We start from the raw sequence: 14,590 nt of genomic DNA on the forward strand, positions 1-14,590 counted from the left end.
CCAGGACAGGACTGAGGAAAGGTGGCCGGGACCGGGACCGTGAGACAGCTGGGGACAATTTGGAGGGTGCCCTGGGTACCCTTCTCCCTTCCTCCTCCTTCTCCTCCTCCTCCCTTTCTTAAGTTCCCGTTTGCTTCTCCCTTGCGTAATTCTCCCCCCCCCCCCCCCCCGCTGCCCCTCTGGCTGGTCTCCCCCCCGCACCCCACCCCACCACACTCCTGTGACACAGAGCCGCCCGTTGCCGCTCTCTTGCCGGCCACGTCTCTGCCCTCTCCCACCCCCGGGGACCCCCCAGGGCCAATGGGGGTCCCCAGCCGCCGGGACCCCGCCCTCTCCGTGGCCCTGTGGCTGAGCTGGGGGGCGGCTTTGGGGGTGGCCGCCTGTGTTCTGGCCCTGCTGGCCCAGAGCGGGGAGCTCCAGGCCTTGAGGGCTGAGGTGGCCAAGCTGAAGGAGGCCGGGGGGAGCCCCATGGGGAAGAGACCCCTCCACCAGTCGGTGAGCTGGGGGTGAGGCGGGGGGCGGGCTGGGGGCACGCGAAGGGACCCGGTGGGCCGGTGAGGGGAGACGCAGGAGATGCCGGGGGGTGGGAGGGAACGACAAGGCCCACAGCCAACTCCCAGCTCCCACCCCATCGTCCTCCCTCTGAGTCGGGTCAAGGAAGGAGACCCCCCCACCCCGAGTTTTGCAGGTGTGGGGGGGTTGGGGGGGTTGGAGGAAGAGGAGCGAGAAGGGCAAGGTTAAAGGTTAAAGCTTATCGGACCCAACCCAGGCTGGAGTTGCCCGGGTCTCGGGAGAAGCCAGGGGACAGGGTTGGTGTTGGGGAGCGATGCCAGGAGAGAGCCGGGTGGGGAGGTGGGACCCTGGGTCCCATGTCTGGTCCCCTCTTGGCTTGGAAGGGAATGAGGGGTGGGTGAGAAAGGGGGGAACCGGGCGCCCCGAGTCGCCACAACCCCCAGTGTCACTTCCCCGAGCAGCAGAGCCTTGGCGAATCCCCCGTCTGGAGACCCCAGACCCTGTCTCGCCAGAGGAGAGGAGCAGCCCCTACCCATAGAAACCAGCAGAAGAGTGAGTCCTGGGTCAGGGGGTGGGGCCCGGAGATCGACTCTGGGGGGCCGGTGGGAGGCCGGGGCTGAGGGTGCGATGTTTGGGGGAGCCCCCGCTGAGGAGAGCCCCCCGCACTCTTCCTCCTCCAGAGAAGCGCTCTGTGCTACACCTGGCCCCCACCAACAAGACCTCCAGAAGTGAGTCCCAGCTTGAGGGGTGGGGGCTGCAGGAGGGGGGCAAGGGGGAGGAAGGCACTCGAAGCCTCTTCTGATGCCCCCATTCCCCTCCTTCCTATCCACCGCCATGGTGCCGCCTCCTAGAACATTCCGACGTGACCGAGGTGATGTGGGTCCCGGCTCTGAGGCAGGGGCGTGCTCTGGAGCCCCACGTCCACGGAGTGCAAGTCAGAGAGACGGGGGTGTATCTCCTTTACAGCCAGGTACGTCCCGAGTCATCGAGAGGATCCCCCCGACCCCCACCCCGACGCCCCGACTTCCCCTTCCCTTCGTGCTCTCAGGGCTGACCGACCCCCCGCCCTCCGGCCTCCCCTGGCCACCCCCAACCTCTGTTCTGATCCTCCGCGTTCCCCCCAGTCATCCGTTCATTCAATCGTATTTATTGAGTGCTTACTGTATACAGAGCACTCAATTCACCTGTATTTATGGAGCACTTACTGTGTGCAGAGCACTGTAGTAGATAGAGCACTGGCCTGGGGGTCAGACGGTCCTAGGTTCTAATCCTGGCTCCACCACATGTCGACTAGGTGACCTTGAGCAAGTCACGTCACTTCTCAGGACCTCAGTTGCCTCATCTGTAAAATGGGGATTGAGATTGGGAGAGTGCCTGGCACACAGTAAGAGCTTAACAAATGCCACAGTTCTTCTTCTTCTTCTTCATTCATTCAGTCAATCGCGTTTACTGAGCGCTTACTCTGTGCAGAGCACTGGACCAAGTATGTGGGAGAGGACAGTACAACAATAAACAGACATATTTAGCTCTCTTCCTCCCTTCAAGGCCCTGCTGAGAGCTCACCTCCTCCAGGAGGCCTTCCCAGACTGAGCCCCTTCCTTCCTCTCCCCATCGTCCCCCTCTCCATCCCCCCCATCTTACCTCCTTCCCTTCCCCACAGCACCTGTATATATGGATATATGTTTGTACATATTTATTACTCTCTTTATTTATTTATTTTACTTGTACATATCTATTCTATTTATTTTATTTTGTTAGTATGTTTGGTTTTGTTCTCTGTCTCCCCCTTTTAGACTGTGAGCCCGATGTTGGGTAGGGACTGTCTCTCTATGTTGCCAATTTGTACTTCCCAAGCGCTTAGCACAGTGCTCTGCACATAGTAAGCGCTCAATAAATATGATTGATTGATTGATATTTCCCGCCCACAACGAGCTTACAGTCTTGAGGTGGAGGGTGGGGGGAGGCAGACACGAATATATTATTATAAATTTATTGATAAATAAATAAATGACAGATGTGGACATCAGTGCCTTCGGGTTGGGCAGGGGGGGAGAACAAAGGGAGCAAGTCGGGGCAACTTGTAAAGGGAGTGGGAGAAGAGGAAAGGGGGGCTTAGTCAGGGAAGGCCTCCTGGAGCAGATGTGCCTTCAATAAGGCTTTGAAATAGGGGAGAAACTCATTGTCTGTTGGACTTGAGGAGGGAGGGTATTCCAGATTAGAGGCAGGATGTGGGAGAGGGATGGCGGTAAGATAGGTGAGATGGAGGCCCAGTGAGAAGGTCGGCATTAGAGTGAAATGTGCTGTCTGGGTTGGAGAGAAGAGTTGCTTTAAAGCCGATGGTGAGGAGTTTTTGTTTGATGTGGAGGTGGATGGGCAACCAGTGGAGTTTTTTAGACTGTAAGCTTACAGAGGATATGTCTGTTAATTGTTCTATAGTAATAATAATAATAATGGCATTTTGTTAAGCGCTTACTATGTGCAAAGCACTGTTCTAAGCGCTGGGGGGGATACAAGGTGATCAGTTTGTCCCACGTGGGGCTCACAGTCTTAATCCCCATTTTACAGATGAGGGAACTGAGGCACAGAAAAAGTGAAGTGGCTGGGCCAGGGGCACACAGCAGACATGTGGGGGATCCGGGATTCAAACCCGTGACCTCCGACTCCAAAGCCCGGGCTCTTTCCACTGAGCCACGCTGCACTCTCCCAAGCGCTCAGTCCAGTGCCCTGCACGCAGTAAGCACTCAAAAATATGATGAACTGATTGATCGATCGGTTCCACCCCCCGTTCTGATCTTCCGTGCTCCTTGTCTAAGCGGGGAAGCTCGCTGTGGGCAGGGAATGCACCCGTCCTATTATACTCTCCCAAGCGCTCCCTCCAAGGCTGTGCACACAGTAAAGCGCTCCAAACATAAGATTGAATGAATGACTATAAACTTGTTATTAATAATAATAATAATAATGATGATGGCATTTGTTAAGCGCTTACTATGTGCAGAGCACTGTTCTAAGCGCTGGGGGGGTTACAAGGTGATCAAGTTGTCCCACGTGGGGCTCACAGTCTTAATCCCCAGTTTACAGATGAGGTAACTGAGGCTCAGAGAAGTTAAGTGACTTTTTTTTTTGATAGCATTTTTTAAGCGCTTACTATGTGCAATCAATCAATCAATCGTATTTATTGAGCGCTTACTGTGTGCAGAGCACTGTACTAAGCGCTTGGGAAGTACAAATTGGCAACATATAGAGACAGTCCCTACCCAACAGTGGGCTCACAGTCTAAAAGGGGGATGCAATGCAGTGCAATGCACTGTTCCAAGCGCTGGAGAGGTTACAAGGTGATCAGGTTGTCCCACGGGGGGCTCACAGTCTTAATCCCCATTTTACAGATGAGGTAACTGAGGCTCAGAGAAGTGACTTTTTTTTGATAGCATTTATTAAGCGCTTACTATGTGCAATCAATCAATCAATCGTATTTATTGAGCGCTTACTGTGTGCAGAGCACTGTACTAAGCGCTTGGGAAGTACAAATTGGCAACATATAGAGACAGTCCCTACCCAACAGTGGGCTTACAGTCTAAAAGGGGGATGCAATGCAGTGTTCTAAGCGCTGGAGAGGTTACAAGGTGATCAGGTTGTCCCACGGGGGGCTCACAGTCTTAATCCCCATTTTACAGATGAGGTAACTGAGGCTCAGAGAAGTGAAGTGACTTGCCCAAGGTCACACAGCAGGCAAGCGGCAGAGCGGGGATTCGAACCCATGACCTCTGACTCCAAAGCCCGTGCTCTTTCCACTGAGCCACGCCGCTGTTGTGGACAGGGAACGTGTCTAGAAACTCAGTCATATCATACTCTCCCCGGCGCTCCGTCCGTTGCCCTGCCCACGGTGAGCGCTCGGTAAATGCGATCGAATGAATCAGCGCTCAATAAACACGATTGATATTCCAACAACGGTAAGCACTCACTCAATCAATCAATCAATCAAGCGCTTACTGTGTGCAGAGCACTGTACTAAGCGCTTGGGAAGTACAAGTTGGCACCATATAGAGACAGTCCCTACCCACCAGTGGGCTCACAGTCTAAAATACCACTGAATGAATCGAATGAATATCAATCGGATTTATTGAGCGCTCACTGTGGGCCCTGTTCTAAATGTTTGGGAGGGGACAGTCCAGGGATAAACAGACACATTCCCAGCCCTCAACGCGCCGGATTGATTCCTCCTCCTGGCGACGTCCCCCGCATCGTGGGTGATGCGTTGGGGCGACGGTTTTTTTGGAGCACGTGACTCTCTCCCCCTCGTCCCCCTCTCCATCCCCCCACCTTGCCTCCTTCCCTTCCCCACAGCACCTGTATATATGTATACATGTTTGTACATATTTATTACTCTATTTAGCAGCGCTCATGCGCCCTGGAGGGAAGGGGGCTCTTCGATGTATGTACATATCTATTCTATTTATTTTACTTTGTTAGTATGTTTGGTTTTGTTCTCTGTCTCCCCCTTTTAGACTGTGAGCCCACTGTTGGGTAGGGACTGTCTCTATAGGTTGCCAACTTGTACTTCCCAAGTGCTTAGTCCAGTGCTCTGCACATAGTAAGCGCTCAATAAATACGATTGATTGATTGATTACTTGTACATATCTATTCTATTTATTTTATTTTGTTAGTATGTTTGGTTTTGTTCTCTGTCACCCCCTTTTAGACTGTGAGCCCACTGTTGGGTAGGGACTGTCTCTGTATGTTGCCGATTTGTACTTCCCAAGCGCTTAGTACAGTGCTCTGCACATAGTAAGCGCTCAATAAATACGATTGATGATGATGATGATGATGACTTCCTCAGGTGCTGTTTCACGATGTGACGTTCACCATGGGTCAAGTGGTGTCCCGGGAAGGCCAGGGAGGAGAGCAGATCCTGTCCCGATGTGTCCGCAGCATGCCTCCGGATCCCAACCTCGCCTACAACAGCTGCTACAGCGCAGGTCAGGGCGGGAAAAGCGGGGCTCGGGCCCGGGCGGTCGGCGGGGAGGGTGGGCAGCCTCGGGCCTGTCCCAACCTCGGCCCCCCTTCCCGCCGCCGTCGCAGGGGTCTTCCGGCTGCACCGAGGGGACACCGTGAGCCTCGTTATCCCCCGGGCGGGGGCTTCGTTCGACCTCAGTCCCCACGGCACTTTCCTGGGGCTGGTGAGGCTCTGAGCGGGAAAGGAGGACGGGCGGCGGCGGACAAGAGGAGAGGAAGCCCGGCGCCGGGCAGATGCAGTGGGCACCAACTGAAGCCCCCCACCACTCCCCTCCCCTCGGAGATGGGTCTCAGTTTCAAGCCAAAATTTACCCCCCTCCCGCCCCCTGACCCTTTGGACGACTCTGGGGTGACAAGAGATTTCATTTGGACGGACCCGGAGGGAGGAGAGAAGCAGGCCCCATGGCTGGCCCGGGACCCTGTAGAATGTAAGCTCGTCGTGGGCAGGGAATGGGTCTGTTATGTGGTTCTGTGGTCGTTTCCCAAGCGCTTAGTCCGGTGTTCTGCACCCAGTAAGCGCTCAATAAATACCACTGATTTCTGGATGGGTTGACCCAGGCCCCCAGGTGCCTGGACACCACAAACTCCCCCCAACGTTGTGGGCAACTGGACCAGTATTGCCCGCTAGCCGCGAGGTACGGATACCAGGAGACCACCCCCCCTTATCACGCTATTTCCCACACTTCCTCGTCTCCGTCTAAGCACCTCGTTCTGCGGTGTCTCTCAAGGCCTCCCTCCTTAACCCAACGGTCTCATTCCCGGTGTCCCTTGATAATAATAATAGTAATAATGGTTTCTATTAAGGGCTTACTACGTGCCAGGCACCGTACTGAGCGTTGGGGTGGATCCAAGCAAATCGGGATAATCAGCTCTCCCTAAACACACCTCCCCCTCTAGACTGTAAGCTCGTTGAGGGCAGGGACCTCTGTTGTATCGGACCCTCCCAAGCGCTTAGTACAGTGCTCCGCACACAGTGAGTGCTCAATAAATACCATCTATGAAGATAGCCTTCTATTCCGTTGCTTCCCCTACCTGTAATTTATTTTAATGTCTGTCTCCCCCCGCTAGACTGGAAGCTCCTCGAGGATAGGGATTGTGTCTACTTATGCTATCGTGCTGTCTCGGTTGCTCTGCGCACAGTAAGTGCTCAATAAATGCTACTGATGGTTCGTGTGATCAATCTCAATCCTTCTGGCCGAACGGCTCCTCTCTCCCACAATTCACCCAGCTCCTTTTTTCGTACCACGCTTCACCCATGTGACTGTGCATAAATGTACATAATAATAATGATGGCATTTGTTAAGCGCTAACTATGTGCAAAGCACTGTTCTAAGTGCTGGGGGTGGGGGGATACAAGGTGATCATTTTTAGACTGTGAGCCCACTGTTGGGTAGGGACTGTCTCTATATATTGCCAACTTGTACTTCCCAAGCGCTTAGTACAGTGCTCTGCACACAGTAAGCGCTCAATAAATACGGTTGATGATGATGATCAGGTTGTCCCACCGTGGGGCTCACAGTCTTCACCCTCATTTTACGGATGAGGTCACTGAGGCTCAGAGAAGTTAAGTGACTTGCCCGAGGTCGCACAGCAGACATGTGTCAGAGCAGATTTAGAACCCATGACCTCTGACTCCCAAGCCTGGGCTCTTTCCCCTGAGCCACGCTGTGTAAATGCTTCTAAATTAAGTCGTCTCCCGGTAATTAAAGACCATGACACTAAGGAAGTTTACCTAGAGGTGTGAGTGTGGCTGAAGTGGCCTATAATAATAATATTAATTATGGTATTTGTTAAGCTCTATGTGCCAGGCACTGTATTAAGCGCTGGGGTGGATACAAGCAAATCGGGTTGGACACAGTCCCTGTCCCATGAGGGGCTCACAGTCTCAATCCTCATTTCACAGGTAAGGCAACTGAGGCCCAGAGAAGTGAAGTAACCCGCCCAAGGTCACACAGCAGACAAGCGGCGGAGCCGGGATTAGAACCCGTGACTCCGAGGCCCGGCTCTGTCCACTATGTCTCACTGCTTCTCAGCCTAGGCGGGGCTGACAGTCTATAATAATAATAATAATGATGGCATTTGTTAAGCGCTTACTATGTGCAAAGCACTGTTCTAAGCGCTGGGGGAGTTACAAGGTGATCACGTTGTCCCACGTGGGGCTCACAGTTTTAATCCCCATTTTACAGATGAGGGAACTGAGGCTCAGAGAAGTTAAGTGACTTGCCCAAGGTCACACAGCAGACATGTGGCGGAGCCGGGATTCGAACCCATGACCTCTGACTCCAAAGTCCGTGCTCTTTCCACTGAGCCACGCTGCTTCTCTAAATAAAATCAATCAATCGATCGTATTTATTGAGCGCTTACGGTGCGCAGAGCACTGGACTGAGCGCTTGGGAAGTCCAAGTTGGCAACATATAGAGACAGTCCCTACCCAACAGTGGGCTCACAGTCTAAAAGGGGGAGACAGAGAACAAAACCAAACATACTAACAAAATAAAATAAATAGAATAGATATGTACAAGTAAAATAAATAAATAAATAAATAAATAGAGTAATAATCAATCAATCGTATTTACTGAGCACATACTGTGTGCAGAACACTGTGCTAAGCGCTTGGGAAGTACAAGTCGGCAACACATAGAGACAGTCCCTACCCAACAGTGGGCTCACAGTCTGAAAGGGGGAGACAAAACCAAAGATACTAACAAAATAAAATAAATAGAATAGATATGTACAAGTAAAATAAATAGAGTAATAAATATGTACAAACATATATACAGGTGCTGTGGGGAAGGGAAGGAGGTAAGATGGGGGGACGGAGAGGGGGACGAGGGGGAGAGGAAGGAAGGGGCTCAGTCTGGGAAGGCCTCCTGGAGGAGGTGAGCTCTCAGTAGGGCTCTCAGTAAAAGCAGTCTAGCATTCAATGGAGAGTATACGGTGAGTGCTTACTGTGTGCAGAGTGCTGTGCTAAGCTCCAAAGAGCATACGATAGAGTCCCGACCCCTCCAGCGGCAGCAGGTACACAGATCGACCCTTCTTGGGTAGAAGCCACGTGACCTAATCAATCAATCAATCGTATTTATTCATCAATCATATTTATTGAGTGCTTACTGTGTGCAGAGCACTGTACTAAGCGCTTGGGAAGTACAAATTGGCAACATATAGAGACAGTCCCTCCCCAACAGTGGGCTCACATATTGAGCGTTTACTGTATGCAGAGCACTGGACTAAGCGCCCGGGAGGATCCAAACATGTTGGTAGACACATTCCTCAGCGGAAAGAGACTGGGCCTGGGAGCCAGAGGACCTGGGTTCTAATCCCAGCTCTGCCACTTGCCTGCTGTGTGACCTCGGGCAAGTCACTTAACTACTCTGGGGCTCAGTTTTCTCATCCTGTAAAATGGGGATTCAATCCTAATCCCTCCTATTTAGGCAGACTATGGGGTCCATGTGAGACAGGAACTGTACCCCACCTGATCATCTTGCCTCTACCTCAGTGCCTAGTAGGAGTGCTTGGCACATGGTAAACCCTTAACAGTTACCAAAATTATTATTATTACCGGGCCGACGTGCTTCCGCGATTGGCTGCTGTCTTCATTTCCACAGACTCTGTCTCTCGAACCCCTTGAAGGGGTGTACGTGTATATATATATATATATATATATATGTATGTATATATGTTTGTACATATTTATCACTCTATTTATTTATTTTACTTGTACATATCTATTCTGTTTATTTTATTTTGTTAGTATGTTTGGTTTTGTTCTCTGTCTCCCCCTTTTAGACTGCGAGCCCACTGTTGGGTAGGGACTGTCTCTATATGTTGCCAACTTGTACTTCCCAAGCGCTTAGTACAGTGCTCTGCCCACAGTAAGCGCTCAATAAATACGACTGATAATGATGATGATGATGTCTCCCCCTTCTAGACTGTGAGCCCACTGTTGGGTAGGGACTGTCTCTATATGTTGCCACCTTGTACTTCCCAAGTGCTTAGTACAGTGCTCTGCCCACAGTAAGCGCTCAATAAATATGATTGATTGATTGATTGATTGAAGGACTGCACAAAAAGTGAAGCAGCATGGCGTAGTGAGATTAACCCTCCCCTCCTTCCAAACCTTGTTGAAGGCCCATCTCCTCCAAGAGGCCTTCCTTGACTAAGCCCTCCTTTCCTCTTCCTCCACTCCCTACTTCCCTGACTTACTCCCTTTATCCATCCCTCCACCCAGCCGCACAGAAATTATGTCCATATTCGAAATTTATTTATTTATGTTAAGGTCTGTCTCCTGCTCTAGACTAGGCAGGGAATGTGTCTGTTATATTGCTATATTTTCAATCATTCAATCAATCAATCGTATTTATTGAGCGCTTACTGTGTGCAGAGCACTGTACTAAGCGCTTGGGAAGTACAAGCTGGCAACATATAGAGACAGTCCCTACCCAACAGTGGGCTCACAGTCTAGAAGACAACAAAACAAAACATGTACACAGGTGTCAAGTCATCAGAATAAATAGAAGTAAAGCTATAAATCAATCAACCAATCAATCGACGGTGACACAGAGAAACACAGAGGCAGAGAGACAAAGACAGAGACATTGAGAGACGCAGAGGCAGAGAGACAGAGACAGAAACACATCATCATCATCAATCGTATTTATTGAGCGCTTACTGTGTGCAGAGCACTGTACTAAGCGCTTGGGAAGTACAAGTTGGCAACATATAGAGACGGTCCCTACCCAACAGTGGGCTCACAGTCTAAAAGGGGGAGACAGAGAACAAAACCAAACATACTAACAAAATAAAATAAATAGAATAGATATGTACAAGTAAGATAAATAAATAAATAAATAGAGTAACAAATAGAGTAACAAATATGTACAAACACAGAGACAGAGATAAAGACGCAGAGACAAAGACCCAGAGAGAGACAGAGGCGGACAGAGAGACAAAGACGGACACGCAGAGGCAGACATTCATTCATTCACTCATTCAATCGTATTTATTGAGCGCTTACTGTGTGCAGAGCACTGTACTAAGCGCTTGGGAAGTCCAAGTCGGCAACACATAGAGACGATCCCTACCCCACAGCGGGCTCACAGCCTAGAAGTGGGAGACAGAGAACAAAACCAAACATATTAACAAAATAAAATAAATATTTTCCTCTCCCAAGCGCTTAGTCCCGTACACTGCACATAGTAAGCGCTCAATAAATAGGATTGACTGACTGACTAGTGGCTGGAAGTCGGAAGGACCTGGGTTCTCCTCCCGGCTCTGCCACTTGTCTGCTGCGTGACCTTGGAAAAAACACTTCACTTCTTTGTGTTACAGTTATCTCCTCTATAAAATGGGGATGGAGACTGTGAGCCCCACGTGGGACAACCTGATTACCTTGTATCTATTCCAGCGCTTAGAACAGTGCTTGGCACATAGTAAGCGCTTAACACATACCATCATTATTATTATTATTCTCTGGGCCTCAGTTCCCTCCTCTGTAAAATGGGGTTTAAGACTGTGAGCCCCTTGTGGGATGGGGACCGTGTCCAACCTGATTACCTTGTTTCTACCTCAGTGCATAGCAAATACAGGGCTTGGCACATAGTAAGTGCCTAGCAAATATAGGGCCTGACACATAGTAAGTGCCTAGCAAATATAGGGCCTGACACGTAGTAAGTGCCTAGCAAATATAGGGCCTGACACATAGTAAGTGCCTAGCAAATATAGGGCCTGACACGTAGTAAGTGCCTAGCAAATATAGGGCCTGACACATAGTAAATGCCTAGCAAATACACGGCCTGACACATAGTAAGCACCTAGGAAATACCACAATTTTTAGTAAATGCTTAACAAATACGGGGCCTGACACATAGTAAGCGCCTAGCAAATATAGGGCCTGACACGTAGTAAGTGCCTAGCAAATACAGGGCCTGACACGTAGTAAGTGCCTAGCAAATACAGGGCCTGACACATAGTAAGTGCCTAGCAAATACAGGGCCTGACACATAGTAAATGCCTAGCAAATACACGGCCTGACACATAGTAAGCACCTAGGAAATACCACAATTTTTAGTAAATGCTTAACAAATACGGGGCCTGAAACATAGTAAGCGCCTAGCAAATATAGGGCCTGACACGTAGTAAGTGCCTAGCAAATACAGGGCCTGACACGTAGTAAGTGCCTAGCAAATACAGGGCCTGACACATAGTAAGTGCCTAGCAAATACAGGGCCTGACACATAGTAAATGCCTAGCAAATACACGGCCTGACACATAGTAAGCACCTAGGAAATACCACAATTTTTAGTAAATGCTTAACAAATACGGGGCCTGAAACATAGTAAGCGCCTAGCAAATATAGGGCCTGACACGTAGTAAGTGCCTAGCAAATACAGGGCCTGACACGTAGTAAGTGCCTAGCAAATACAGGGCCTGACACATAGTAAGTGCCTAGCAAATATAGGGCCTGACACGTAGTAAGTGCCTAGCAAATACAGGGCCTGACACATAGTAAGTGCCTAGCAAATATAGGGCCTGACACGTAGTAAGTGCCTAGCAAATACAGGGCCTGACACGTAGTAAGTGCCTAGCAAATACAGGGCCTGACACATAGTAAGTGCCTAGCAAATACATGGCCTGACACATAGTAAGCACCTAGGAAATACCACAATTTTTAGTAAATGCTTAACAAATACGGGGCCTGAAACATAGTAAGCGCCTAGCAAATATAGGGCCTGACACGTAGTAAGTGCCTAGCAAATACAGGGCCTGACACGTAGTAAGTGCCTAGCAAATACAGGGCCTGACACATAGTAAGTGCCTAGCAAATACAGGGCCTGACACATAGTAAATGCCTAGCAAATACACGGCCTGACACATAGTAAGCACCTAGGAAATACCACGATTTTTAGTAAATGCTTAACAAATACGGGGCCTGACACATAGTAAGCGCCTAGCAAATATAGGGCCTGACACGTAGTAAGTGCCTAGCAAATACAGGGCCTGACACGTAGTAAGTGCCTAGCAAATACAGGGCCTGACATATAGTAAGTGCCTAGCAAATATAGGGCCTGACACGTAGTAAGTGCCTAGCAAATACAGGGCCTGACACGTAGTAAGTGCCTAGCAAATACAGGGCCTGACACATAGTAAATGCCTAGCAAATACACGGCCTGACACATAGTAAGCACCTAGGAAATACCACAATTTTTAGTAAATGCTTAACAAATACGGGGCCTGAAACATAGTAAGCGCCTAGCAAATATAGGGCCTGACACGTAGTAAGTGCCTAGCAAATACAGGGCCTGACACATAGTAAGTGCCTAGCAAATATAGGGCCTGACACGTAGTAAGTGCCTAGCAAATACAGGGCCTGACACATAGTAAGTGCCTAGCAAATATAGGGCCTGACACGTAGTAAGTGCCTAGCAAATACAGGGCCTGACACATAGTAAATGCCTAGCAAATACACGGCCTGACACATAGTAAGCGCCTAGGAAATACCACAATTTTTAGTAAATGCTTAACAAATACGGGGCCTGGCACATAGTAAGTGTTTTGCAAATACCACAGTTATTAGTGCTTAACAAATACAGTGCCTGGCACATAGTAAGCGCTTAACAAAGACCATAATTATTGTTATAGAAAAAAAAGGCAGACTGTAAACTCGGCCTCTAGACTATCAGGTCGCCTTGGGCAGGGAATGTGTCTGTTTATTGCCATGCAGTACTCTCCCAAGCGCTTAGTCCAAAGCTTTGGAGTCAAAGGTCAGGGGTTCAAAGCCTGGCTCCGCCAGCTGTCAGCTGTGTGACTTTGGGCAAGTCACTTAATGCAGCGTGGCTCAGTGGCAAGAGCCCAGGTTTGGGAGTCCGAGGTTGTGGGTTCTAATCCCGGCTCCGCTGCTTGTCAGCTGTGTGAATCTGGGCAAGTCGCTTCTCTTCTCTGGGCCTCAGTTCCCTCATCTGGAAAATGGGGATGAAGACTGTGAGCCCCCCGTGGGACAACCTGATCACCTTGCAACCTCCCCAGTGCTTAGAACAGTGCTTTCCACATAGTAAGCTCTTAATAAATGCCATTAGTAGAAGTATTCTCTGTGCCTCAGTTCCCTCATCTGTCAAACTGGGATGAAGACTGTAAGCCCCCAGTCGGACAACCTGATCACCTTCATTCATTCAATTGTATTTATGGAGCGCTTACTGTGTGCAGAGCACTGTACTAAGCGCTTGGGAAGTCCAAGTTGGCAACATATAGAGACGGTCCCTACTCAACAGCGGGCTCACAGTCTAGAAGGGGGAGACAGACAACGAAACAAAACATATTAACCAAATAAAATAAATAGACTAGTAAATATGTACAAGTAAAATAGAGTAATAAATATGTACAAACATATATACAGGTGCTGTGGGGAGGGGAAGGAGGTAGGGCAGGGGGATGGGTAAACAGAATAAATATGTACAAGTATATATACAAGTATAGTGTATATATACAAGTATATATATTGTATATATACGGTATATATACAAGTATATATATATATATATATTGTATATATACAAGTGTATATACAAGTAAAATAAATAAATTGAGTAATAAATATGTACACACATCTATACATATATACAGGTGCTGTGGGGAGTGGAAGGAGGTAGGGCAGGGGGGATGGGGAGGGGGAGAGGAAGGAGGGGGCTCAGTGTGGGAAGGCCTCCTGGAGGAGGTGAGCTCTCAGTAGGGCTTTGAAGGGAGGAAGAGAGCTAGCTTGGCGGATGCCAGAGGTGGTTGGGTTGTCACCTTGTAACCTCCCCAGTGCTTAGAACAGTGCTTTGCACATAGTAAGCGCTTAATCAATGCCATCATTACTGTTATTATTATTAACTCCGATTGAATGAATGAATGAAATCTCCTCACTGTGCCTCCTTTTCCACTGTCCCACCGTCGACCCCCGGCCCACGTCCTCCCCCTGGCCTGGAATGCCCTCCCTCCGCACATCCGCCAAGTTAGCTCTCTTCCTCCCTACTGAGAGCTCACCGTCTCCAGGAGGCCTTCCCACACTGAGCCCCCTTTTTCCTCTCCTCCT

General features: G+C 49.5%; 1 protein-coding gene across 1 annotated transcript; it reads left to right on the plus strand.

Annotated features, from left to right (window-relative positions):
* The first annotated feature begins 229 nt into the window (after positions 1–229).
* On the plus strand, positions 230–6,363 carry LOC119947341 (tumor necrosis factor ligand superfamily member 13-like). Its single transcript, XM_038768988.1, has 6 exons — positions 230–495; positions 975–1,065; positions 1,194–1,241; positions 1,365–1,483; positions 5,348–5,486; positions 5,590–6,363. Exons 1-6 carry the CDS (start codon positions 301–303, stop codon positions 5,697–5,699), a joined length of 702 nt encoding a protein of 233 aa, XP_038624916.1. The 5' UTR covers positions 230–300; the 3' UTR covers positions 5,700–6,363.
* Positions 6,364–14,590: the final 8,227 nt, after the last annotated feature.

The sequence above is a fragment of the Tachyglossus aculeatus genome, chromosome Y4 (genome assembly GCF_015852505.1).
Source record: "Tachyglossus aculeatus isolate mTacAcu1 chromosome Y4, mTacAcu1.pri, whole genome shotgun sequence".
Classification (NCBI taxonomy): Eukaryota; Metazoa; Chordata; class Mammalia; order Monotremata; family Tachyglossidae; genus Tachyglossus; species Tachyglossus aculeatus.